Consider the following 27,603-nt stretch of genomic DNA (forward strand, 5'->3'; position numbering starts at 1 on the left):
CCAGCAGGGAGTATAGAGTATAGCAGCAGGTGTGACGTCATTGCAGCAGCAGTGGTGCTAATGGGGCTTCCTTCTCTCGCTCTCTCTCCCCTACCTCACCTCTATACTCGTCTCGCCCTACCAGCCCCACCCAGACCTGCCCCAGTTCCTATAAGGGTCACACACTACACACTGAACCTTCTCGCATAACCTAGATAATCTTGTCAAAGGTATATATATATATATATATATATATATATATATATATATATATATATATATATATATATATATATATATACATTCCTAACCGTACGGCTTACGTGAAACAATATCAAACATCCACCTCAATAAGACAGTTGAAATAAATAAATCAAAACCACAGTGCATCTTTAAAAGCCGTAACACACTTCTCACACGGGCGGGCGACACCCACCCTCCCTCCTCAGGAACGTTAAGCAGCACTACTGACGGGGAACCAACACAATTGACACCTGCAACAATATTCACCAGTAGACATCAGCTCACGTACCTCCAGCAACACTCCACGTGTAAGGAAACACAAATTCCCAAGCACTTACAATACCAGCCCCCCCTCACCTCCAGATTCCATCAACACAAACAACACTCAATCTTCATGAGGCATGGAACGCAGGTCATGTGTGTGGCACAGTCCCACTTATCGATCACACAGCATCATGAAACACAACCTCCCAGGCCAGGAGTATACGAGCTGGAAAATATCCAGATAGATAATGAAGCATATCTCAATCCTATCTGTGTTTTCAACACCCTGTTTGATGTCACTTCGAGAGCGTTACATCTTTAACATAATATAAATCATGATAATCACATTACCTATATTCCATCACGAATTAAAATTGTACGAGTTACAATTGTATCTTAAAGTTCAACGGAATACATAACCAACATAATCGTAAACTTTGGTGTATCAATACTTGACTAACACAACTATGCAACTTCAATCTACTTGCATCTCTATAATTCTGGGAGAATTATTACACTGCCCAGAGTGTTACCTATTTCCATTCTACACTGTGACACCATCAATCAACGTCAGAGGAACCATTATCTGACGTAAGCAAGCCGGCACGGCATCAGGAAGGCCCCCAACCGTGTACTAATGAGCAAAGTCTCACACCTCACGTGTTATTGTGAACTTAAGAAGATTAGACCAGAGTAATGTGACTCCCTCTCTGACGTAACCCAGGAATACAGTCCAGCATATTCTCTCTCTCTCTCTCTCTCTCTCTCTCTCTCTCTCTCTCTCTCTCTCTCTCTCTCTCTCTCTCTCTCTCATCTACACAAACACTAATTAGTGGCACCAGCATGTCTATGGCCTCCTCCCACCTCGTGCTGGCACATACAGCTCTCCATGGCACTACCTGGACCTACAGTCACCTCGGTTATATAACCGTGGTACTGAACCTTACCGGCGAAGTCTTATATATGTACATATAGAAATTTCATCATGATTAGACCAGCCACTTTTGTAGGGCTCCAGCAGCTTCGAAGCTTCACTCCATATTACTGCAGCGAGGACATGATGGACTCATTTAGAAGGACAAAAGTTTCTCGACGAGGCTGAACTCCTCTTTGTCCAGTGACGATGAGGGACAAGGATGCAGTCTGTTGTGGATAAGAGGGCTTGGGAAGCGAGTCAGTTGTTGTTCGCTGATGATACAGCGCTGGTGGCTGATTCGGGTGAGAAACTGCAGAAGATGGTGACTGAGTTTGGTAAAGTGTGTGAAAGAAAAAAGCTGAGAGTAAATGTGAATAAAGCAAGGTTATGAGGTTCAGTAGGGTTGAGGAACAAGTAAATTGCGAGGTAAGTTTGAATGGTGAAAAACTGGAGGAAGTGAATTGTTTTAGATATCTGGGAGTGGATAGAGTAGCGGATGGAACCACGTGATTGTCTTGGACAATCATGTGTTTACCAAATGGCGTTCTAGCTACGTCTCTTCGTTGTATATCAGCTGACTTATAATTTTTTCTTGTATCTCCCATGATGTGATCATTACACGAAAGTGCACTTGGGAACTTATCGTGAATATACTTGATCACGCACAAAACTGTGATCCTTTCCAACATGGATTCCACACGGCTCTTCTATTACTTCTCTACAAGCTGTCCTGGACTTTCTCCTTTCGTTACTGCTTTCTCCAAATCGTCAATCAAGACCCACCAACTGAAGTTACGATTTGGATTCTTTAGGAAATGCCTTGATGAACAAGTGATGCCAAGATCTGTCCTGCCCCAGCGATTGTTGCAGCTGTCTGGTCAACCATTTGACGAATTCCAAAAAATCTTAAATATATATATATATATATATATATATATATATATATATATATATATATATATATATATATGTATGAAATATTTAGGTGGCTACATAGGTTTCCATTACTCGCAACAATATACATCTGAAGGGGGAAAATGTTCAGTGTTTCATGGATATAATAACATGATGGATACAGTAAGACAGGGCAGTAGGCCACTGCGAATAATTACAGAGCGTTTTAAATATCCAGGTTGCATATTCATCATAGGTTTTTCCCCCCCTTTACGGTCGAAACAAAATATCCATGAAATATACTCGCCGTGGATGCAGTTTCAGCTCACCTGAACGAAATATTCATGAAACATATTCGTGGCAGATGACATTTCAGCTGGCTTAAAGAGAAGGTACATGAAGCAGAGCCATGAGAGGGGTCTTGCTCAAGCATAGTCGATCAACGAGAAATACAACAAATACTACGAACCATTAATCATTAGTCTCTGGTCCATTTATCAACTTACAAGCACACGACACTAGACGAGATATATTTGTTTATTGCAATTTCATTTTTCACTGGATGAATAATCTAGAGCACAGCGAGACATTTCCTCTATAGCTGCACATATGGTATACAGAAGGACATCTTGCTATACTGCAGGTTATTTGCTACACAGCTATACTGTAACACTGCTTGAGCGTGATGTTAACTCTGGACAGTAATGCTAACCATGAATTTTGGCTCCAGTTTTCTGATATTCTTCTAGAGCACTTCATCAACAATAAAGCACAAACAATATATATATATATATATATATATATATATATATATATATATATATATATCATACTCTCGCTGTTTTCCGCTTTAGTGAGGTAGCGCCAGGAATAGACGAATATAGGCTGCATTCGCTCACACGAGTGGACGGTGCCTGACTGAGTAATAATGTTGGCCATGAGTGGACATTACCTCACAATCAGTGACAACGTTGGTCATGAGTGGACATTACCTCACAATCAGTGACAACGTTGGTCATGAGTGGACACCACCTCACAATCAGTGACAACGTTGGTCATGAGTGGACATTACCTCACAATCAGTGACAACGCTGATCATGAGACATAAGTAGAGTTATGTCAAAATTAGAAAGAATGACCAATTATAATACAGGTAGGAGTAAAAACTGGAAACACTGATGCCCTCGTAAAGCATGGACCAATATAACATGGTCTATACTAGACGGGCCTTTGTACCCGTTACTACAATTACAATCTGTTTATAAATCACTGCCAAACAGAATAACAAAAATGTGCAGTTTTGTAAACCAACAATAAACCTTTGTTATCATGCAAGCGGCTTTTGTAGTTTATATTTGTGCAAACCATTGAGGTTGTTTGAACCAGACTCTTTAATATTACCACTATGGTTCTGGGTCAACTCTGTTGCTCATACACTCTTCTAAAACAACGCATTAAATATGTCATTTACTGTACAACATTCGAAACATTTCTCATTTTTCAAACGTACAACAAGAGATAGTTAACCGCAGTGCACAAATCCCGTAGACTTTATCATACCATTATGATTTCCCAGGCAATTAGGTTACACACCCCCACAATTATATATATATATATATATATATATATATATATATATATATATATATATATATATATATATATATATATATATATATCAAAAGAATCTGTTATTCGTGTCCTAATCTAGCAGGTTTATTCGTTCTACAAGTGTGCATTACTGCAAGAATTACGAGTCTTGTAAACACTGGTCAAAAATCATGAGGATACAGAGGAACGCCGCAGGTACAGAACGTTAAATTCTCATGTCATATTCATAAAGACTTTAACGACGTCTGACGTGTTCCATTTCATCACTTGTGCCAGACAGTACGACCCTTCGCCATAACGACCTGACTTTTCTTCTGGCCTTTAAGAATCGGGTTTAATGCCTGGCCACCACACACATATGGGTCGTGTCGTCGTGCTCACTGGGTTAATTAGGACTTACATAAATATCGACTTTAATTTGGTGGACCATTTCATCATGCACGCATACTGCTCGTCAACATCTGTATGGCTGCGCGTGGATCAGGTGGGCGCACATTGACCACGGTGGGTCAGTGGGGCGTCGTCAGTCTTAGAGAAATATTGAAATTATTTAAAGGTTTCGAATTCTTAATGCTTAATAGCCCAGGACACGCTACCATAACGATAACTGTATAGTAAGGGCACAATACCAGTATGGACATAATATGACTACCAGTTAAAGAAAATGAAAATTAAATCCATATATATATACATATATATATATATATATATATATATATATATATATATATATATATATATATATATATGTTTCCTTGCGCTACCTCGCAAACGCGGGAGACAGCGACAAAGCAAAAAAAAAAAAAATATATATATATATATATTATATATATATATATATATATATATATATACAAACATATAATGCAAGCCGATTTTCGTATGGTCACACAGGAGAAAATTTCCACTGGTGTCTCAGTTTTCAATTGACGTCATGAAATCGCATCTTTCATTCAACACGACAGTTCTGGCACACAGCGCTCACTACCATAAATCATCTCTCACGTTTTCTTTCGTCTGATGTAAAGCGTAAAGTACAGTGTAACTGGCCTCCTTTAAGCCTCCCTTATCCCGGCCAAGCCCCTAGCTACGACCCTGTTTTAAATTCCTCGCACTTTTCAACACCTTCGTCGGTCGGTCGGCCAGCCAACCAAACCAGCACAGTGTGCAGCCCCAAAAGGGGTGGAAACCTTGTTCAGCAACACCGCTATCACCGGGCGAGGGCGGGGGGCCATCAAGCCGAGGCCGCCGCTGCAAGGCAGGCGAAGCCCCGCTGGTGCAGGCCACGGCTCCCGGGGGAGGCGGCAGCCCGGCCTCAATGAGAGGGCTTCCCGGCACAACAGACGGGCCTATAATCCCCGTGTGCCCCACCAAACGCTGCCGTACGCACGAACACTGACACCGACTCCCGTCTAGTAACTCTGTGAGGCAACCGTCTTACAACATAAAAACTGGATGTCTGTCATTAATACACGAACATATACATCTAATGTGTCCCATTTTCTAATCGTATCCCTAAAATTATCTTCGTATTATATTCCAATATCAATGTAAACGTGAGAAGATTAAAGAATAGCACAGTTTTTCTAATACCAAACGAAGACTCATTAGTCAAACCTTCTTATGAAAAACTGAAAGAAATCCCGAAAGACAATATAACGGTGCGTTAATAATATATAAAGTCTTTCACGACGCTAATACTATGAATTTCCTGCTTAACACAAGAACCAAGTTTATGCAAAGTCTACACCAGTACAAAACAATGAAACATTTAAAAAAAAAATTTCCCAACCGACACCAGAAATGGTGGCTCGGCAGAGACAATCGATGAGGCAGATATTCATACTGTAACAAAATATCCTGGCATATACGACTTGTCTCTCACACTGCCACAGAAAACTATCCAACTCACTATCAAATGTCTACCCTTCGCTACCCCTCCATGGCTGCGACCCACAGACGGTAACCCCCGACTTGAGCACGGCGATACGAACCCTTCAGTATCATAACGTGGCCATTATGGTCCAAGGTAGCACCGTTCTGCTTAGGGTAGTGTGGTCATGCTCCCGGGGTCGTGACGTCGTGCTCACGGGGTTAAGAAATCTCCAGATGGAATGGCATCCGGGGCCTCTTGTGTGCCATTTGGCTGTTCCAGATACCGCGGCGACAAAATAAACGACCAGGCTGGCTGGCAGAGGTGTGATTCTAGCCATTCCTCACTGTCACAAGGGCGCGAGGTTCACGTGCTGCCCTAGATGGCGTTAGCCTTAATAATGAATAGGTTTACTGGTTTCAACTGGTTTACCAAGGCACACCCAGCGTCATCATTGAAGTCCAGTTCTACACCGTGTGTATTTGATTTATTCCAGCGAGATCGACTAATGAGACGAGATCAATTTCCCTTTGTAGATGACTCAATACACCCAACTATTCAGTAATAAATCATAACGGTAGCGTCGACGGAGCTCCTAATTATATTCCCTTCCACCACAATCATCTGAATCATCTTGGTCATCATCATTACTACCCTCATTACCACCTTAGTTCATCATCATTACGGTCATCCTCCTCCTCGCTCTTCACAATCTCTTTAAATACAGATACCATCGTAAATACAAGTTCGTGCTTGAAATAAGTATATAACTTACCATGATTATTTCAAGGGGGTCATGTTTAGTGTTCCTAAAGTGGCATGGTGGGAGGAGAGCTGTGAGGCAGCGTATAAAGAGCATGTGACGGGAGGAAGAGCTGTGGGAGCAGTGTGTATACAGCAAGTGTGAGAAATGGGAAGAAAACTGCGGGGGTAGAGTTCACATAACACAAGGCCAACCATTCCATCTCCTGGAAACGTCTTAAACATCCTCACCCAGGCCACCAGGGCGCCGAGAATATATTCTGACCATAATTTCTTTCAGAGTCTAACTTTAAATATAATCCCTAACAAAACACGTGAGTGTTGCTTGAACAAAACAGGGTGTGGATCAGATGAAAGTCACTAAGCAAAAATATAATAATTTTTAATGCATTAACTGATATATTAATAAATAATAATAATAATAACATCCACAATAATCAAGTAATCAAACATTGCGAGTACAGGTGATCAAATAACGATGCTCAACAATGTTAAGTCAAAATAATAAGCAAACTAAGTTCCTTAAAAAATGAACCACATTTCATACATTATATATATATATATATATATATATATATATATATATATATATATATATATATATATATATATATATATCACATCTTTTCATTCAGTAAATATCCGTACTGATGATATGTTTGTCTTTTATTTTAAAGGTATTCACAGTCTTTGCACTAACAACGTTTTACGGTAACTTTTCCAGAGTTCATCGGTTCTATTTGCAAAGACATTTTTCCCAATCTTTTTTTATTGCATCTTTTAGCTTTAAGTTTGCCTCCGTTCGTTCTACAAACTGTATTGCTTTCTGGCTCAAAAAGATCCTCACGATTCATACTGTCGACTTCATTTAGAATTCTGAAGACTTTTATCAAGTAATCACGAAGTCTACGCTTTCTGAGAAAGAGAGAGAAAGAGAAAGAGATAAAAAGAGAACTCTTTCCCATGTCGCTTGCAATTCCATCTGAAAAAGAACGGGGATACAATTTACATAGCGTAGTTAATTCGCCTCCATTCAAAACGTGTATGCATTTGAATATTAAACCAATTTACTGAATCGAACGAAAATAAAATGTCATGGAGAGTGAATGAACGGTAAATTAAACAGAAGTATTGCCGGCCGGCACCGAAGGCGACGGAGGGAGCCATCTGGCGGGCGGCCGGGAGGTTGACACAGGTCCTGAGGTAAACAAGAGAAGCGCAGGAATGTCTTATGTCCTGTACCAGACGCTTGCCAGGATATGTTGGGTTCCTTGATCACGCTGGAGAAGATGCTGGTGCTGGGAGAGAGAGAGAGAGAGAGAGAGAGAGAGAGAGAGAGAGAGAGAGAGAGAGAGAGAGAGAGAGAGAGAGAGAGAGACTATGTGGTGGCGGCAAGACTGAACCACTGATAAGTCACATAACCCCAGCAACAATTTACTATCATACTACCTATTGCTTTTACCTGACAAATCATCTTCAAGAGTACCGAAAATGGAGCAAGATGTGTCAATATACTCTCCAAATCACCATCCTAAACATATATAGATACTATAAAAACCTCAATATCTCAGAAATATATCTCTCTTATTTTGGCCCCGCCAGCACCGTGCATCAGCAGCCTTCGTTTTCTGTGACGCTTCCGTGAACATAAAAATTTCCCCTTCAGGCCTGACTCCTACAATGAAATATCATCTCGTACTACTTTATGGCCCACAAAATTTTCACGATCCACACAGCGAATTTCAAACTAAACCGAGAGCGAAAATCATGAATCTTGTATGTGTACTGACACGTACAGATAGGCAGACAGACGGACTGACAGGTAGGTAAACAGACATTGTATATCCCTGTGGATAGGGAAGAAAAATACTTCCCGCGTATTCCCTGCGTGTCGTAGACGACGACTAAAAGGGGTGGGAGCCGGGGGCTGGAAATCCTATCCTCCAAAGTTTACTTTTCCAAAAGAGGGAACAGAGAAGGGGACCAAGTGAGGATATTCCCTCTAAGGCTCAGTCCTCTGATCTTGACACTACTTTACTAACGCAGGAAGTGGCGAATATGTATGATTCTTTTTTTCAGGCAAAGAACCAAAATCATGGATATTCAGGAAAATGTCATTAAACACATTAAAAGCTAAACAAGAATATTCGTTTACTAAACAAACTCATACGTAGATCAACAAGCTACTACTTATGGCTCGTAGGTCGTGGTTGTTGCTTGTACCTGTGGTCCATCACAAGGGGTCATTATATACCCTGAGGGTATACGTGGTACAGTGCACTACGGTACACCACAGAACGTATGCTCGTAAGCATCTTTTTTCCGCAAGACCACTGTGTGTGTGTGTGTGTGTGTGTGTGTGTGTGTGTATAGGCCTCTCAGTGCATGTCTGCACTCTTCTGCTGCTTTTAGCACATCAGCTTTATGATTCTCCAGAGGGTGGCCTCTTGGCACACATAAACACATCTTAATACTCCACTCCATTCTTACCAACTGTACGCTATCTTTCCTGCATTCACGAAACATATCTACACTACATCACTACAAAATATGTAGAGGTTACTCACCCATTTGCGCAGGAGTACATCACGATGAATTTCCTCTATATAAAATGCGTGAGTTCTACGACAAACTACGGCAGTACTGACAGCAACAGCTTACAAGATACCCATCATTAGTTCTCTCTACCGAAATTTACCAGTGCAGACTTATGCAACACCCTGTAGACCTGCAGTTACTGTAGATCAAGAAGTGACTGAGCAACATCAATGATCTCTGCTAGACCCCAGTGTGACAGGAAGAACAGTGTGTAATCATGCTCATCTGTCCATCCACTAGGATGGCGAGGCTATCAAACGCCCAGCCATGACCTAATGTTGGAACCTATGCTAAGTCTCGACTAGTCTCTGGTTGTCCAGTATACTGAGCGTATGGCTCACTGCCCCTGGACCAACCTCCAATCGTTCACCTTGCCCAGCACCAAGAAATGTAACAATGTCAAGATAATGGCAACCGTGGGCAATGCTACCCAAGGGTAACTATCGTCGAGTGTGTTCCATCAGTAAGAGGGAATCACAACATTCGCTCCCAGCAGGATAGTAATTACCGACTTGGTCACACAAGTGCCGCCATTATGCAAAGGTCACGCACATAAGTGACGGCTGAAAAAAAAAAACATGACCAATGGTCCAAAACGTCTCACGTGGAGAAAGTGATTATTTTCACATTCATCTCCAAACCGTCTGGCAACATCTGGAATCTAAAAGTAAACATCCTTAACCCACTGAGCACGTTGGCAAGACTCTGGGTTTGATGAAGTGGCTCTTGACCTCACCCTTACTAATCAGGTCAACTACCAGGCTATCATAACCAAGGGTCGCAGCGTCGTTGTACAAGGGTGGCACACACATGATCAAGGATCGCACCGTCGTGCACAGATCAAATGAACCGGCCACTTAAAGGACTTACTGATCCATCAATAATCACCTCAAAACTACAGCATAACTGGCCACTTGGGGAGGAGGCATCAAAGCACTACTGTAGCAGCTACAGAAGACGATGATGTTGTACCTGGGCTGCAGCAAGGGTGGAGGGCAGCGTGCACTCTGCTGGGTCCGGATGTGGGCTGTAGCCCGGCTCACGGTGCCCGCCCTCGGAGGAGTCACGATCATGGTCGTCGCCCCTGGGCCGAATGGAAGCGCTGCTGACACAGACACAGAGCGTCAACCTCAACCACATCCGCTCCTCCTCAACTTATTCTTGATGCTGCCTAACTTATCTCACTCATGTTTATATAATTATCCAATTATCAATATACTTATTTTCGTTCCTTCTGATCTGAATGTAAAATAATATATCTAAAAAAAATTTTTCATACTAATGGCATCTGCTTTTAACATATTTCGTTATCATTCTTGGTATTTACAATATAACACTATCTCCAACTATACCTTACTTCCCCACAAACAATAAAATCCTATTATATCTATTTCCGATGCGATCTAGTGTCTATATTTGCTATTTCCCCGTAATTGTTTCCCCACACACAAGATCGAACCCCAGTCAGTTGTGATGTCAGGACTGCGTTATAAGATATTCTGGGCAGCATGATCGACTGTGTATTAGCAAATGAGGAAACTTGAACTGCATAGCGTAATACCATTAAAGGCCTCTTGTCTGCACCGACGCTTTCTGCGGGTCCAAAGTATTTAGAACCAAAAGAGGTAGGTTTAGGAATACCCAGTGATGACAATTATAAAATTACTCAAGAAAATTGTCTCGACTAATAACTTTTAGTCGCATACATGAAAACTATACTGAACTTGAAAACAAGATAAAGATCACACCCAGCAGTAAAGAAGAGGTGGGGGTTCTTCAACATGACGGGTCTCATTTCCTAAGAAACATAAGCAAAGCCTCATATAACCACAACGTCCAGAGCAAAGTAAAGAACAATATGCAACTGTTCTGTTAAGTATTTCTCTAAACGACTCGGTGCTCAGATACGGAGCGTCGTATGACTGAGATCATATATAATAATGCAAACAGCACTTGATTCCCACTCCTCTCGTCTTCCATTTAGACGATTATTCCTGGTTCCTGACATCATGACCGATCGTAAAATAAGAGAGAAGAATGAGGAAAGGAGAAGTCCATTTAGCAGAGAAAAGTCTTAAAACTGCGAACTTCACGAGTTCGTACCTCTCCTAATACAATCAAATTGAAAGGCCGCTCCGAAGATGGCAGAGCCACGATTCGTCACCACTTGGGACAAATCAGGAGGCACGATCAAGACGAACTGTTCCTAGGAGGAAGCTGAAGCTCTCGTTCCATCACAACTTATTGTTAATCTGTCTAATGGACTCCTTCGATATGGAGTGACCCAGTTATCGCACCGCAGAGTGAGAGATCTATTGGGTCTAAGGGGCGCAACCAGAAATAGAGGCAATAGGTTTATATTACGAAGCCTTTCATGGTTAACGAGGAAGGCGGGGTTCTAATGTGATGGCTCGCTTCCCTGCAGCAACGTACTAGACGCAACTTGACACCATAGAGAGAGAGAGAGAGAGAGAGAGAGAGAGAGAGAGAGAGAGAGAGAGAGAGAGAGAGAGAGACTGATATACAAATGCTACTGACGAGATTTTACAGTCATTGTTTCTTTCCTCGATACTCGACCAGAAACATCAAACAATAAACACGCCAGGTCTAATAAAGCGTACGCAAGGTCTGTTATGTAAACAACCTGCCAGGCGTTACTTGAGAGGTTACGGCTGGCGGCCAGGCCCGTGTGGTAGCGTCTCCTGGTACACCGTCCCCAGCCCGCACCACGTACCTCCCAGCTTGTACTCATCTGGTTTCGTTCCTAGCGGACTCCGCTTACACGAGATTATGCCGCGTGTAGAAAATCACCTCCGGCGAGGTGTTATCATGGTCAATGGACGAAAGAGTAAAGTTTCCTTAAAAAGAACTCGCTCCAAGTACTCCATAATTTCCCTGCGACTGTTTGTAGCACAAAGCTGTAACAGCCTCATGAAAGGGGTCCTGAGTTTACATGAAAATATTAGTCTGTGCGTCTGCTCTTTGAAGTATACCCTCGCGTTCCTGTACGTCTCTAGCTCTCTGACGATTCCCCTTCGGTCTAGTTGTATTTCTAAGTACCTGTCTCCCCGTACTCTATTTCAAGTTAGTACTGTAGGTTACTTCTCTTGAGTATTCTTCTTTTAATTTTCCTCTACTGGCACTTTTCTAAGAATGTTTCCGTTCTCAACAATGGGCGTCAAGAAGACATGCTGACAACCTTTGATGATTTTTTTTTGAGACTTTCAGTAGTGATGGCTACTATTTAACGTTCTGTGCACGACAGTGCGACCCTTGAGCAGGATAGTGCGACCCTTGAGCACGATGTTACGACCCTTGAGTACGACGGTACGACCCTTAAGGAATTCTCTTACGAAAAGAATTTCATTGGTTATGCATATATATATATATATATATATATATATATATATATATATATATATATATATATATATATATATATATATATATCGTCCCAAATCCACTCTAAGTCGGAACCACTCGCTCGCTGCTCAATAAAATTCAGAGACGGAAATACCCTTTATATCCACGTCTAGCGGGGACGAGAAGAGCTGGTAAGCCATCACAGGTGCGAGGCTAGAGGCGTTAACTCTGACTCCGGCGGGAGATGCTGCGAAATATATGTCAAGTGTTGTGGCCTCAGGAAGGAAATTCAATCCCGTTTTCTTCCTACTTGTCTATGCTATGTTATAACCTGGGACAGTGGAAGGAACAGAGGAGTGAGAGGAGTGAGAGGAGGACGAGTAGGAGGGAGAAGTTGTGAGGTACCTGATGAGGGTAAAGACGGTGTGAGTGGAGATGGAAAGCCGAAGAACAAAATTTTTCGGTTAACTGAAGCATAATATTTTTCCTTTGGTAAACCCCTTTAGCATGACAGCACGAGCCTTGGGCATGACGAAGAAATCATTAGCCTGACTATCGTCAGAGATTATGTCATCACCCCCACGGGCCACATTCTCAAGGGCCATGTTCCTGTACAAATGAGCCACGCCGTCGCGCTCAAGGCGCTAAACTATATTCTATTGATGCGTGTGGGTGAGGGCATGAACGGACTCTGTAACAGCAGAGCTGAACACTCTACAAACACAAAATCAACCAAGATGAAAACACACGAAGTTAGCGAATGGTAAGGACAAGCGTGACTGTGTGGTGATGTATGCCGCAGTGGCCGACGCGCGAAGCCCACCTAGCACCCGACTGTACTCCGCCACAGAAAACTTGACGCGAGGGGAGGCTTATACAAATCCCACTGAAGGCTTTCAGCGTGGCCTAAATTTCTTTTACGCCCTAATAAGCATTGGGTAAGATTGGTGCGGTAAACTAATGACTTTGTGCCGTGGATGGCACTTTAATTACGTAGTTAAAAATTACATTGGCATAACGAATGGTGATTGTTTAATTAAGATAGTATGGGTACGAAGTGCACCAATTTAGAGAAGCAAAATCAATACGCTTGCATGAACAAAAATAGAATGAGTATGAATTAAAACAAATGGTAGCTGTGGGTGCTAAGCAAATTTAACACTCATTTCTCTTAGGAAAAAATCTTAGCAGATCATATAGTCAGATTATCTGTATTAATACATACGGAAATCTTCAGCGAGGATCCGCATTCAATGTCACCGCGAGTGGAGCCACTAACGCTGGGTTAATTAAACATTATAACCTCAGGGGCTACCGGATTAAATAGTTGCAAATGAGGTTTCGAACTCTGAAAAGTCATTTAACTCATTTGCACGCTCTATAACAGGAAGTGTATCAATACTATTAAATGAATGCGAAATATAGATATCTTGAATAATGTTTTAGAATATCATATATGACAATATATGCGCATAATTTACAATAATGTTTTCACAGGAATTACGACAGACTCAACAACAGGCGACAGCAATACAAAGTGTTACAACACAAATGCAAGGAACAAACCACAAGAACTGTGTCAATACCAACAGAAGAGAACATCACAAGTGTAAACAAAACGGGGAAGACTAATCAAATCACAATCACGTACATTACGCATCCTGGCCAGTGTACCAGAGCAGTTACTGCGTCGTGAGACGACAATGGACCAACACTCGGTATACGGAAACCAGGAACGGCAGTAGCCTCTGGGTTACTGAACTTAATGTCAGTCAACTTCATACTCATTAGCCTCTTGAGCACGACAGTGTGAGCCATACGGGCGAGGTTACGACTCTTGAGCACGACAATGTGACCCATGACAGCAAGTGTATGACTCTTGAGCATGATAGCATGACCCATAAGGGCGAAAGTACGACTCTTGAGCACGGTAGTGTGACCCATGAGCGCGAAGGTACGACTCTTGAGCACGGTAGTGTGACCCATGAGCGCGCGAGGGTACGACCCTCAAGCACCAAAGTGTGACCCATGAGCAAGAAGGCATGACTTTTGAGCACGAAAGTGTGACCCACGAGCAAGAAGGCATGACTTTTGAGCACGAAAGTGTGACACATGAGCGCGAGAGTGGGGCTCTTGAGCACGACGGTGTGGCCTTTTGATTCCGAGGGTACAGCATGAGCATGAAGGTACGATCCTTAAGTATTACGGCTTAAACTCTGACTTCACTAGTTGGGATACTTTAGGGTTCGGTCAAAGGTCAAGTCATCATATTCTAAGGTCGTGCCGTCGTCCTGAAGCAGTTACGTCATAATTCCGACCCCCCATACCTCCACCACACATCACACTGACGCTCCCCAATAAACAGTTAACCACCAGGTAGTTAATTTTCTCGCCACGCCTCAGGTAGAGTGCCACACCCACCCTCCTAATGAATGCCTTAATCACACCTCCATTAACAGGTGAATAGGTCTAAATAGCTCGTGAACTGAAGGTTAATCTTTTTTCTTTTAGCTCGTAAGTATACAGTAATTTCGTTCGCTACGGAGTAAAGTTCACAACTTATCGCTGTATGCGGCAAAAGAGGACGTGTTAAGTCGAGTAAAACCTTCGAAGCGCATCGACTGAAGGTTCGAGACGTGCATCGGTACGATATAATCTCCCGCCCTCCTGGTTCAAAACGAGTGCGATCAGTTCCCATTTTCGATTGTATCTAACGTCAAAAGGACAATAAGCTTAATCATACGACCGGTCTGGACGGAAAAACACCACAATCTGTCTATCTATCTAGACAAGGGTTTGGAGAAGGGGGGGGGGGGGGGGGGGGGTTTGATGGGTGGTTTAGTTCATGAAGCCTAGTATTATACCATGAACAAAACTGCGAGACGAGGTACGCTTCCTGGACCACTGTATGAATGATCGTTGTATGATCGTCTTTAAACTACACTGGTAATCCTTTACGTTAGTGTGGTATACGACAATTTATACCACAATGGTCTTTTTGATTCATTCATAGCCACTTAATATGTAATAAACAAACTACGGCTCCCTATCAACAACCAGGCCCCACAGATCTTTGCATGGTTTACCCTGGACACTTTACATGCCTTGGGTCAGTCCAGTAACAGCATTTCGACCCACCCTTGTGTACCACATCGTTCCGATTAACTCTACCCCGTGCACGCTCTTCATCCTCCAGCATATTTAAACACTAATCACTCTAAATCTTTTTCAGTCCATCCTTTCATCTCTAATTTGGTTTCCCCATTCTCCTTGTTCCCTCCAAAGCTGACGCATATACCCTCTTTGTCAATCTTTCCTCTCATTCTTTCTGTGTCCAAACCACTTCAGCACATCCTCATCTGCTCTCACAACCACACTCTTTTCATCATCACACATCTTCCTTATCCTTTCAATACTCACTCGATCAAACCACCTCACACCATATATTATCAAACATTTCATTTCCAACACATTCACTCTCCTCCGTGCCGCTTATCTATATAACCCATGCCTAACATTCATAAAATATTGTTGGGTCCACTACATCTTCATTTATATATATATATATATATATATATATATATATATATATATATATATATATATATATATATATATATATATTGGAAAGAATCACAATTTTGCGCGTGGGAACTTATCGTGTTTCACTTTCCCCGTGGACTCATAGGAGGGTGAGGGGAGGGCAAGGAATGGAGTGAACTGGAGCGATGTGGTGTACCGGGGTTGACGTGCTGTCAGTGGATTGAATCAGGGCATGTGAGGTGTCTGGGGTAAACCATGGAAAGCTGTGTAGGTATGTATATTTGCGTGTGTGGACGTATGTATATACATGTGTATGGGGGGGGGGGGGGGGGCCATTTCTTTCGTCTGTTTCCTTGCGCTACCTCGCAAACGCGGGAGACAGCGACAAAGTATAATATAATATATATATATATATATATATATATATATATATATATATATATATATATGGCATAGGATTTTGATTTTGACTTTCATATAAGATTCTATAATTCTAAACTTCGAGTCAAGGATTCGAGATCTTTATTCACCAGTAAATGGTCGACATTGGTGGTATTATTCATATGCTCTCATTCGGCAGCCACTTGGTTCATCCTGTATAAAGCATTAGGTCTCATCAGGAAAATGTCTCATAAAACCTCCTCGAAGCTTCCGCGTACTATGAAAACCACATTTAATGTGTGCAATTCCTCAACCACTGCGCAGGAAAAATTAGTTAAATCCATCAGGAATTGAGCGCAAATTCCTATTAAGTGGAGGAATAATAACGAGAGAGCAATGAGGAGGAGATAAATCTGTCCGGCATGAAACTCTCTAATAATTCCATTAACTACGAGTTACCGCACACTCTAAGTGTGCCGTAACCAAGAGATATCAACTGTTCATCTGTCTTCCTCTCCATCTGAACTATGCCATTTTGTGACAAAGAATGCTAGTGTGTTGGGGATTCAAAAACTTCATTTTTCTCTAGGGATCTTAACGTTAAAGTCACTGCACGCACATACCTCAACTGTAACTGGTCAATACAGTATATTTGTGTGGTAATTCAGTGAACAAGAAATATTGTAATAGGAGGGACGTACAAGAATCTTGGGTGTTTGCAAAAAAGATAAATATTTTCTGGAACTTCTGTTTTACGAGCGGAGCCTCTCATGAAGACGTGTAACATACAGTATTATGTAAGGACAATATTTGGAATATTGGAGATATTCTAGGATATCTGAATTTTTTTAGGTGTCAAGACTTGCCAAGACTAAGCCTGGCATGGGTTATCGTTAATGACAACGCTTTCTTGGGGTGCCATTATTGGCACAGGGTGGGTATGTGTGCTCGAGGTGCCATTACTGGCACAATGCGGCTCGTGCATAACTATAGTGAAGTGGATTTTCGTTGGAGGATGTGAGTGTTGTATTAAATGTAACCGATATAAGGAATTCATCCACAAAGAGCAGCTGTTTATATGAGGCTATTGAGCACGACGGTACGGTCATCCGGCTTGACCTGTGACCTTAGTCAACAGGGTCAGGCTACAGGTCAAGGCACCTTACCAAAGGGTCGCCGAGACGTGCCATAGAAGTTAACATCCTAAGTTTTCCGCCGACTGTGTTGTTAAGGTCATGTGACTGTCAGTGTGTGGTTGTCTGCGTCATGCAACAGTCTGTTCGACGTCGACCTTGTGATTTGAAGAAAAAAATCTGCATCCGCAGCGTTTTTAAGTCATATAGGTCAAACCTATGGTCGTGGGACTCGACACCAAAGACGCATGCGCCTGGCCGCAGGGTCATTTTTGAACCCGTAACCTCAGTCTGCGCTACATACACCACGAGGAGGTGCCCAATGTCCCAGCTGAGGATACAGCAGGTGACCAACTACTGTTCTACTGCTTCGTTATCTATCAGTATGTATCTATCAGTATACCTCAACGTTATTCTAATATTTGCCAGCAGACAGTCTGTCTCCAATTATCTCCTGCAGAACTCTGGCGACTGGCGAGGGATAATGAAGGCGCCAAGTCCTCACACACAGAGATTTCCTGCTCGGTAATATTCATATCGAGGTCTTCTTTCATCCCATATTTATTACTTTGGACTTATTTTGATTGAATTTCGACGACCATGTATTAGACCAGCACTAGAGGCCGTCTAGATACATGGGCGGTCACAAAAATATTTCAATGTGGGATGGAGGGGGTAAAGATGTATGTAGGGGATCATCTTATGCAGTGTAAGTCAACATACTTAAGGAAAGTGTAGTGTGCGCTCAAACGTAAACACAAATTTACAATTCTAATAAAAATGAAACTGTATATCTAACTCCGTTCAAGTAACTATGACCACTGGTTATGCCACACGGCGCAATTTTTCGAAAAATGCCTCCTTCATGCCCTTTCCTGCGGGTGCCTATGTCTCGGTTTCCTTGTAGGTCAATGTGTGTGTCTGTGTGTGTGTGTGTGTGTGTGTGTGTGTGTGTGTGTTGTCGGACCACTGTGAGAGCGGCCGCGTGAGGTCAACCAGGATTTACCTCCTGCTTAACCTTATAAGGGCTTATGATACCTTTCAACCTCTCTCCGCGTCCAAACTCGGAGTGTATTTCTAGTATGTATTTACATCGGGGACACGACGCTGTCTATGTGCTCTACGACGTTAGTCACCTACATGTATATAAAAAAAATCGTCATCAGTAATAAGGCAGTATACAGAAAAGTTGAATGGTTAATATTGAATCATTTCTTCGAAATCTCTTGTGGGGAACTTTTTCTTTTTCAAATAGTTCCCGTTTTCTGCAAGGACATGCTGGCAACACAAACTCGCCGAGACTATGGCGGACTGGCCCAACCAGGTCACTCCACAACAAACTACACCATATTAACACAACCTATCCTCAGCTCCGCTCAACCAAAATCACAGACAATCAACTACTTCCAGTCTAGCTGGGACCCATCCACATAATGCTGATCAAAACCCCTTAATTACATATCAAAGTAAGCTATAACTGTTAAGAGTCCTCATCTCCACTTCGGCTCGGACAGAAACGGTTCCATACAAACCTGACCCATCTCAAATCACTCTCCACCAACCGAGCACAACTCTAGCTCAGCTTATCTCAAACTCGATTAAACCTAGCTCAAACCTCGTCCGCTTAGCCTAGTTCAGACCTCGCACGCTAAGCCTAACTCTGCCCTAGCTTGCTTAAGCCCAGTTCAACCAAGTATGTCAAGCCTAGCCCAGTCTAGTATGCGTATACGACGCAGGACATACCAAAATAAATAAACCTCAGACCAATGTACCAACTCAACCTATGTTTAAGACCTATGTTCCACATGAGTGGTACTGGATCCTGGTTGTTTTTCAGTCGACGACGATTCATCACACTTGTCCGTGATGACAGTATGAAGGTGAAATCGCACTTCAGGAGTTCATACAATGTTATTCAACTTGTAATTTTCTACACATGTGCCACATTTATAGAAGAATTACATGTTAAATAAAATGGTATGAACTACATAAGTGTGATTTCACCATAATATATATATATATATATATATATATATATATATATATATATATATATATATATATATATATATATATATATATATAACCCGCTCTATGCCAGTCGCAGATCAACTTATAGCCTATAATCTGGCAGTGACTCAGACCAGGAGAATGACAAGCAAACCAAAAGCATTCACTTCTCTCACACCAGACTCATCCAGCTCATTAAACCATCATTTTTCTAGATTCATTTGAAGAAGGAAGTGACGAACCAATAGTTGTCAAACCCCTCTGAAAATCCATTTTGACAGTATGATCAATATCAGTATGTAGTTTGCCATATATATCTGGGACAGACGTGTGTATTCATTCAGTGTGTAAAGTGTATCTATTCAATCTGTTCGTTAATTCTATGCTTCTTCCGGGTATGTTAATGTCCTTTGGCAGATGTAAATGAAGTATATGTATCTATGTGAACACCGAATACATTTAAGCTTGTTACGTACTGGATGTTTCGAGTTAGATCATGCATGTTTGTTAGATAGGCATTTATATTCGATTTTTAGCGTTTTTTTTTTTTTTTTTTACATAGCCTACGCGTTTTTCAGTGTGTGTTTATTGTATTAACATCTTTCTTGTGCGAGTCATTAATCAAATGCAGTTTTAAGGTAAATCGTATAACATATACGAGAAATGTGCGTTAAAAGTGCTTGTTGCATATCTGTTTCTATAAACTCTGTTTATGTTAGAGTGTCTAACTCCCTATTTGTACTGTAAGGGAAGGGAGTTTTACATCGTGACGCTCCAATTCTCGATCATTCTTTATAATAGAACTTTTTAATCATGAACTTAATCAGTTCAATCCGTTTTTACATATTTCTTGCCTAACCTCATGTTATGTCCCCTAGTTGCTCTATTCCTGTCTATGAGATAAATCTGTTTGAGAAACTTTGTGATTAGGTCACCCTTTACTCTTCTCTCTTTCAAGGTGGGCAAATATCCGGCTTCCAACCCTTCCCTGTATTTCAGCTTTATTAATTCAGGTATCATATCTGTTGTAGTTATTTAGACAGTCTCTAGCATTTTCTTTTTTTTTTTTTTTTTTTGCTTCTTTTACGTACGGAAAACAAACTCTTTTTTTTTGTTTCGAGGATCCAGTCATATAAAGAAGTCCAATTCAAAACTGAATCTAATTGAAATATAGGGAGGTTAATGAAAGAGAAAGAGAGATAGGGAAAAATGCCAGGTCCTAGTATTTGGGAAAGACATAAGAGGGTAGAGAGTTCCCAAGCTTTGAGGTGTAGGGAAAGAAACAGTCGCATGTTAATCATGTGATACAGCAGGTTACCCAGTATTGCGTGGTCTACCTAGTGGTGTGGGCAAACCAGCAGTCAACTCTCGGTAGCATAAACCAAAGTAACACCTACAGAAAAGGGGAAAGTGAACCAACATTGTGTAGCAGTGCAACTGGGTTAAGTTTTGAAGCTAGTCCGGGAGAGCTCATAAGTCGAACCACTCTCGAATCAATTATGCTCGAGAAATGTTTATTTTCAGTGATTCTTTTCATTTGTGTGCTGTTAATGAATGTATTTGTCTACATATGAACTACAAGATAAACAACACAGGTGTTAATATGCTTTGGCATAAAACCTGCCACAAGGAGTGACTATGTGCACAACGGCCGCGCTATGACCTGACCCTTCGAGTCTTTTGACGGAAGAGTTACATCTACATCGCAAGGGGCCACAACTTATTAGGATATGTTAAAACCTCTGGCAGCAAGAACGTGTATTAAGAGTGTTAGATGGACGACAGACAGGTTGTGCATCACAAGGCTTACTCATATAAATGGTAAAAAAAAAGACATCACTGTTGTTGGAGGTATTTCTGGCCAATGAAAGCGACAAGTGCTTACCAGGATCAATGATAAACCATAAGAAGCAAATGTCTTTCTCAGTTGTATACATTTATGTTTCGACGTTCACGGTTACGAAGAAAATTTTTCGTAGCAGGTAACAGGCTCCCAAATGCCTAGCACGATGCTGTTCTCAAGCAGATAACGACCTACATACGATACATTCCGGTCTTGGTAACGGGGAGTCATTACCCTGTGGACGTGTGGTTATTGCAGCTTGCTTCCCTCCCGAGTGTTATGCGCGACCTGGGTATCGTAACATCTAGAATTTTCCCCACTGAATGCAATTTCCTCAAGTGTACGTGTGTGTGTACTTTCCCTTATATGTATTTCCTCCACCCATCTGAGCTATGCATATCCTAGTCTACTGCTTTCTAACATATGTCTGCCACCTCCCAAAACTCCTCCCTCTATTTTCTTTCCATATTCCCCATACTTTTGTTTCTACCTCTCCACCTATGGTTACCCCCCCCCCCCTCTTCCATTTCTCTTCCTGTAACCGCCAGAAAGTCTACCTTTTCTTTGTAAACAAGGAGAGGAAAGACGAGCGGATGTGGTTGACATTGCTTGGGCTGGAGGCCTCTCCACTCGGCCGGTCCGAGAAGAGGAATGTGCTCTTCTTCTGACCGTAGGTGGATGAGTCGCCCTTCTTTTCGGGGCGAGTGTACATGGTGCCCTGCAGCAGGTCCGAGTTGAGGTTAGGGTGGGAGTGGTAGGAGTGGTGGGACTCGGCCACCGAGTTGCAGGTGAAGGCGTGGTTGAGTTGGTGGGCACTAAGGGAGTCGCGGCGTATACCCCACATAATGTTCTCCAGGTTCTCCGATGAGGTCGTGTCAGCATCCTGATCCACTAAGACGCTGATGGAAGGCAGGACGGAGCTGGAGAGGCTCTTGTTGCGGGTAAGTCTGCCCCGCATAGGCACGCCGACCGTCTGCATGGTACCCCCTTCCCCAGGATTCCTACTGTAGGAGCAGGAGGTAGGGGAGGTGTTGGTGCCAAGGTCGATGGGCATGATTGCTGGTAGTCAGGTCAACGGATCACACTCACATGCTCCTCTGGGCCACAAAGTACACACTCATACACTTGGACGGTAACGCAAGGCGCGGCACTAACGGTGGATGGCACTGGTATCACAGTAAATAATCATGTTCACCCTCAACCAGGAGAACGAGGAAGGGCAGCTTTAACACCTACCCAGCGCCCTCGGGAGCCACGTGAGGCTGACACACCCGTACACACCAGCTCTACCAACCATGCCCACTACCTCTTCTTGTTCGAGAGAACTGTTACCGCTGTTAACAACGAGATGATGCAGACGAGAAGGTGGTTGGAGCGTGGGGCGCGGGAGAAGACACACAAGGCACTGGGGAGGCACCTGGTTACACTGAGGACGGGCGGGGGGCGGCCCGCCCACCGCTGCACCACCAATCCTATTAGCAATATTAAAGTGGACGGTTGGGTAGTGCGTGCGTCCGTGTGTGTATGCGTGCGTACACCGTGGTGGAAGGAACGCTGGGCAGTGTTCGAACTGCTGGACGGGGCGCCGTCGCTAGTGGCAGCGCGGCGCAGTGGACGCTGCTCAGGAAGCCCCTCAAGGGTCACCGGTGAGCGAAGGCCTCTTATGGCGCCCGGCGGCCGGCTAAGCTGTGGCCTGAGTCGCAGCCTAACGCGCCACCCTGGCAAACAGCTGTCGTGTCACGTGCTGGTGTTCACGTCTGTATATGCGACACAGCAGTTGCCATTACGTCACGCTGCACGTGTCGTCCGCCATCTGTAGCCGCCAGCACCCGTGACGTCAGGCGGTAAAAGGAAGGGTATCAGGCCCATGGGAATACCTCAGTATATCGCAGTAAGACGGCTCAGAGGCACGGGCGGCTGGACACACACACAAGAATAGCTCCGCCTGCGACATGTCAACTTCCTCCTGGATGACGGACGACCGCGGTGGCAAATCGATGCTTAAGAATCCATCGAACTGCCTCGCACGCCAGTTCCGCTACCATGAGGAAACACGAACGAATCACATGACAACAACATCAACGAAAGTGACTATAAAAGAACAGCCAGACAATATACTCCAGAGATCCAGACACGGGAAACTAATGTAATGTCAGTCAGTTCAAAAACTCTGTAGTGTACAAGATATGTAAAAACATTTTATACACAATGATGTTTTAGTCTTGATATCTGAAAAGCATGCTAACTTTGCCTATTGTAAATATGATAATGAAATATAACGTTATATAATTCCATCACTGAGGCCCAGTCCCAAAGACTTGTTTACTTTATGTCCCCCCTTCGCGACAGCGTCCACAGGAGGGGTCGGAGCGCACGATAAATTCGTCCCTCTCTGTGATCACTCTCAAAATCGAGCATCGCGGCACCGTACCAGAGAATAATACAGAGTCTGCGTCCACACATACATTACCGGCCACACGACTTTACTCAGCTGAATCCACGTTGTTTCATATAGAGAGAAAAAAAAAAGGTACACTACCAAGCATCACTTATTCCTTTTACAGAATACAATGAAAAAAAAAAAATAATAGGTTCGTTAATTCACACCCATGACATCATCGCCATGAAGACTGGGTTTGGATTGGGCGATGACATAAAACGTAAACTATCAATGATGGACAAGACATTTTCAGGAAAGTTAGGTCCCGACAGACACTGGGCTGGAGTAGGGAGAGAATTACGTCGACGTGCTAGCTAGGCAGGAGCCCGGGATGAGGTCCGGCCATCCCATAAATAGAACACAATAAAAGGTCATGTGTGGAAATTGCGAGCAATCCTCCAAGTAATACTGAAGTGGTGGTACGTGATGCTGACGTGGTGGTGCGTAATAGTGAAGTGGTGGTACGTGATACTGACGTGGTGGTAAGTAATACTGACGTGGTGGTACGTAATACTGACGTGTGGAGGTACGTGATACTGACGTGGTGGTACATGATACCGACGTGTGTTTGTACATAACGCCATGGCATCATGATGTGTGAACATATACTTGGAGGGTACAGGATGATGTCATGGGAGTATATAACATAGGTATGATTGTGGACATATGACAGAAAATACTATGGCAACCTGCTAAACATCCAACTGAAGGTAAATATCTTCATATCTATGAATATCTATCTATCTATCTATATATATATATATATATATATATATATATATATATATATATATATATATATATATATATATATACATATATTCTTTTTTTTTTTTTTGCTTTGTCGCTGTCTCCCGCGTTTGCGAGGTAGCGCAAGGAAACAGACGAAAGAAATGGCCCAACCCACCCCCATACACATGTATATACATACACGTCCACACACGCAAATATACATACCTACACAGCTTTCCATGGTTTACCCCAGACGCTTCACATGCCCTGATTCAATCCACTGATAGCACGTCAACCCCGGTATACCACATCGATCCAATTCACTCTATTCCTTGCCCTCCTTTCACCCTCCTGCATGTTCAGGCCCCGATCACACAAAATCTTTTTCACTCCATCTTTCCACCTCCAATTTGGTCTCCCACTTCTCCTCGTTCCCTCCACCTCCGACACATATATCCTCTTGGTCAATCTTTCCTCACTCATTCTCTCCATGCGCCCAAACCATTTCAAAACACCCTCTTCTGCTCTCTCAACCACGCTCTTTTTATTTCCACACATCTCTCTTACCCTTACGTTACTTACTCGATCAAACCACCTCACACCACACATTGTCCTCAAACATCTCATTTCCAGCACATCCATCCTCCTGCGCACAACTCTATCCATAGCCCACGCCTAGCAACCATACAAAATTGTTGGAACCACTATTCCTTCAAACATACCCATTTTTGCTTTCCGAGATAATGTTCTCGACTTCCACACATTCTTCAAGGCTCCCAGGATTTTCGCCCCCTTCCCCACCCTATGATCCACTTCCGTTTCCATGGTTCCATCCGCTGTCAGATCCACTCCCAGATATCTAAAACACTTTACTTCCTCCAGTTTTTCTCCATTCAAACTTACCTCCTAATTGAATTTGACCCTCAACCCTAGTGTACCTAATAACCTTGCTCTTATTCACATTTACTCTTAACTTTCTTCTTTCACACACTTTACCAAACTCAGTCACCAGCTTCTGCAGTTTCTCACATGAATCAGCCACCAGCGCTGTATCATCAGCGAACAACAACTGACTCACTTCCCAAGCTCTCTCATCCACAACAGACTTCATACTTGCCCCTCTTTCCAAAACTCTTGCATTAACCTCCCTAACAACCCCATCCATAAACAAATTAAACAACCATGGAGACATCACACACCTCTTTATATATATATATATATATATATATATATATATATATATATATATATATATATATATAAAGAGAGAGAGAGAGAGAGAGAGAGAGAGAGAGAGAGAGAGAGAGAGAGAGAGAGAGGTCTGGAACATCCGACCTGCACCACTGCTGAAGCAGCAACACTTATGTTAACATGTCTCACACAGTTCTCCCAAGGGGCGACCCTAAGACTGGCAGTGAGTGAGTGAGTGTGCGTGTGTGTGTGTGTGACCAATCCTCCCTGCCTGCCTAGGCCTCGGGGCTCGAACCAGCCATCACCACGACACCTAAACTCTAAATTAAGAAATCAATAACAGCATTGGTAAGAATTAGTCTCTTGTACACCGCACTCAGGGGGCTTCTGCTGACCCCCCCCCCCCACCTTGCCTCCACCCCTCACGACTCCTTCCCCTCCTAACCCCCCCTCCCCCCCACCCTTTTCCAACCTGAACGGGGTCACAGATGGAGACATAACCAGCTTTTTCTCCCCCCCTCCCCTCCCCAACCCACGCCGTCTCTTCCTCTCTCCAAACTTACCCCCTCCGCCCCGACGACTCCCTCCGGCAGACGGTGACGTCAAAGGAGGGACTCTGATGTCACACGGACGGGGTCGGTGATGACGGTATGGGGAGTATGACGTCAAGTGACGGTATGTGATGTCAGGATGTGGAGTAAGACGTAACGGGATGTAGTGGCGAGATATGAAATCTGACGTCACTGAATGAGCAGTGATGTAATAAGGTGGACAACCTAATGGGAGGGATGAAATGCAACGTCATGACGTAGATTATGACGTCACTGAACAACGGACCGTCACGTACATAGGGCGAGTCACTGGACGAACTGTCATGTTATCGGGGTGTGTAGTGACGTCACAGATGGGGCTGCAGTAGTGACGTCACAGGTAGGGCTGAAGTGGTGACGTCACAGGAGGGTCTGCAGCAGTATCGTTGTCAGAGGGAAAATGAAAAGGGCGCCTACGTCACTGCTCAGACGACCACTGATTGGCCGCCTTTGTAAAATTTGGCTGGCTAATAGGTAGGGCGAACTGGCTGGTTAATGGTAGGGGGGAAAACTGGCTGCTTAATGAGAGGTGCAAATTGGCCCACTGATGGGAAAAGGCAAATGCTTCTATCCTAGGAAAAAAAAATCTGCCAAACATTTTCACGAATCCTTTAGATCTTTATTTGTCATTTAAAATCTGGCATTCGGTTCAGATAACATTTGTGACATTCTGTGCATCTGAGCCACGAATACAGTTATAACAGCAGCACACAAAGATGAAAACACTGCGGTGGATCGCTACAAGAACTACTATGTTCAGCTCCATATTCTTCTGGTCTTCTAAACTTGGTTCAAAAAAGAATAAGCAAGATAATACCTCTAGAAATGAAATAGAAATAATGAACACACAGAGTCATGTTTACCAAATGGCGTCCAAGCTACGTCTCTTCGTTGTATATCAACTGACTTATATTTCTTTCTTGTGTCTCCCCTGATGATGTGATTATTACACGAAAGTGTACTTGGGAACTTATCGTGTTTCATTTTCCCCGTGGACTCATAGGAATATATAAATATATATATATATATATATATATATATATATATATATATACACACACACTACCGCAAACATCACACATGACATATAATTAAGATGCCCTCAAAACACTCATCGGCACCAGTTTCGGTCAAGAAAAAGAATCTCTCAATATGCTCTATACATGATCCATCCACTCCAGCCTATATTACGCCTCATCAGCCTAGTCATGAACCATTTCAACAACCACTACACCAA

At 42.9% G+C, this 27,603-nt stretch overlaps 1 protein-coding gene across 1 annotated transcript in view; it reads right to left on the minus strand.

The window, feature by feature from the left end:
• The window catches only part of sei (potassium voltage-gated channel seizure), a 924,474-nt gene extending 900,054 nt beyond the window's left edge, over positions 1-24,420 (minus strand). The window contains exons 1-2 of the mRNA XM_071664734.1: positions 21,971-24,420; positions 10,113-10,242 (exon numbers count right to left, since the gene is read on the minus strand). Of these exons, the coding sequence (XP_071520835.1) occupies positions 10,113-10,242; positions 21,971-22,467 (627 nt within the window). The 5' untranslated portion in view covers positions 22,468-24,420. The remainder of the gene's footprint in view (positions 1-10,112; positions 10,243-21,970) is intronic.
• Positions 24,421-27,603: the final 3,183 nt, after the last annotated feature.

Source organism: Panulirus ornatus, chromosome 9, assembly GCF_036320965.1.
Source record: "Panulirus ornatus isolate Po-2019 chromosome 9, ASM3632096v1, whole genome shotgun sequence".
Lineage (NCBI taxonomy): Eukaryota > Metazoa > Arthropoda > Malacostraca > Decapoda > Palinuridae > Panulirus > Panulirus ornatus.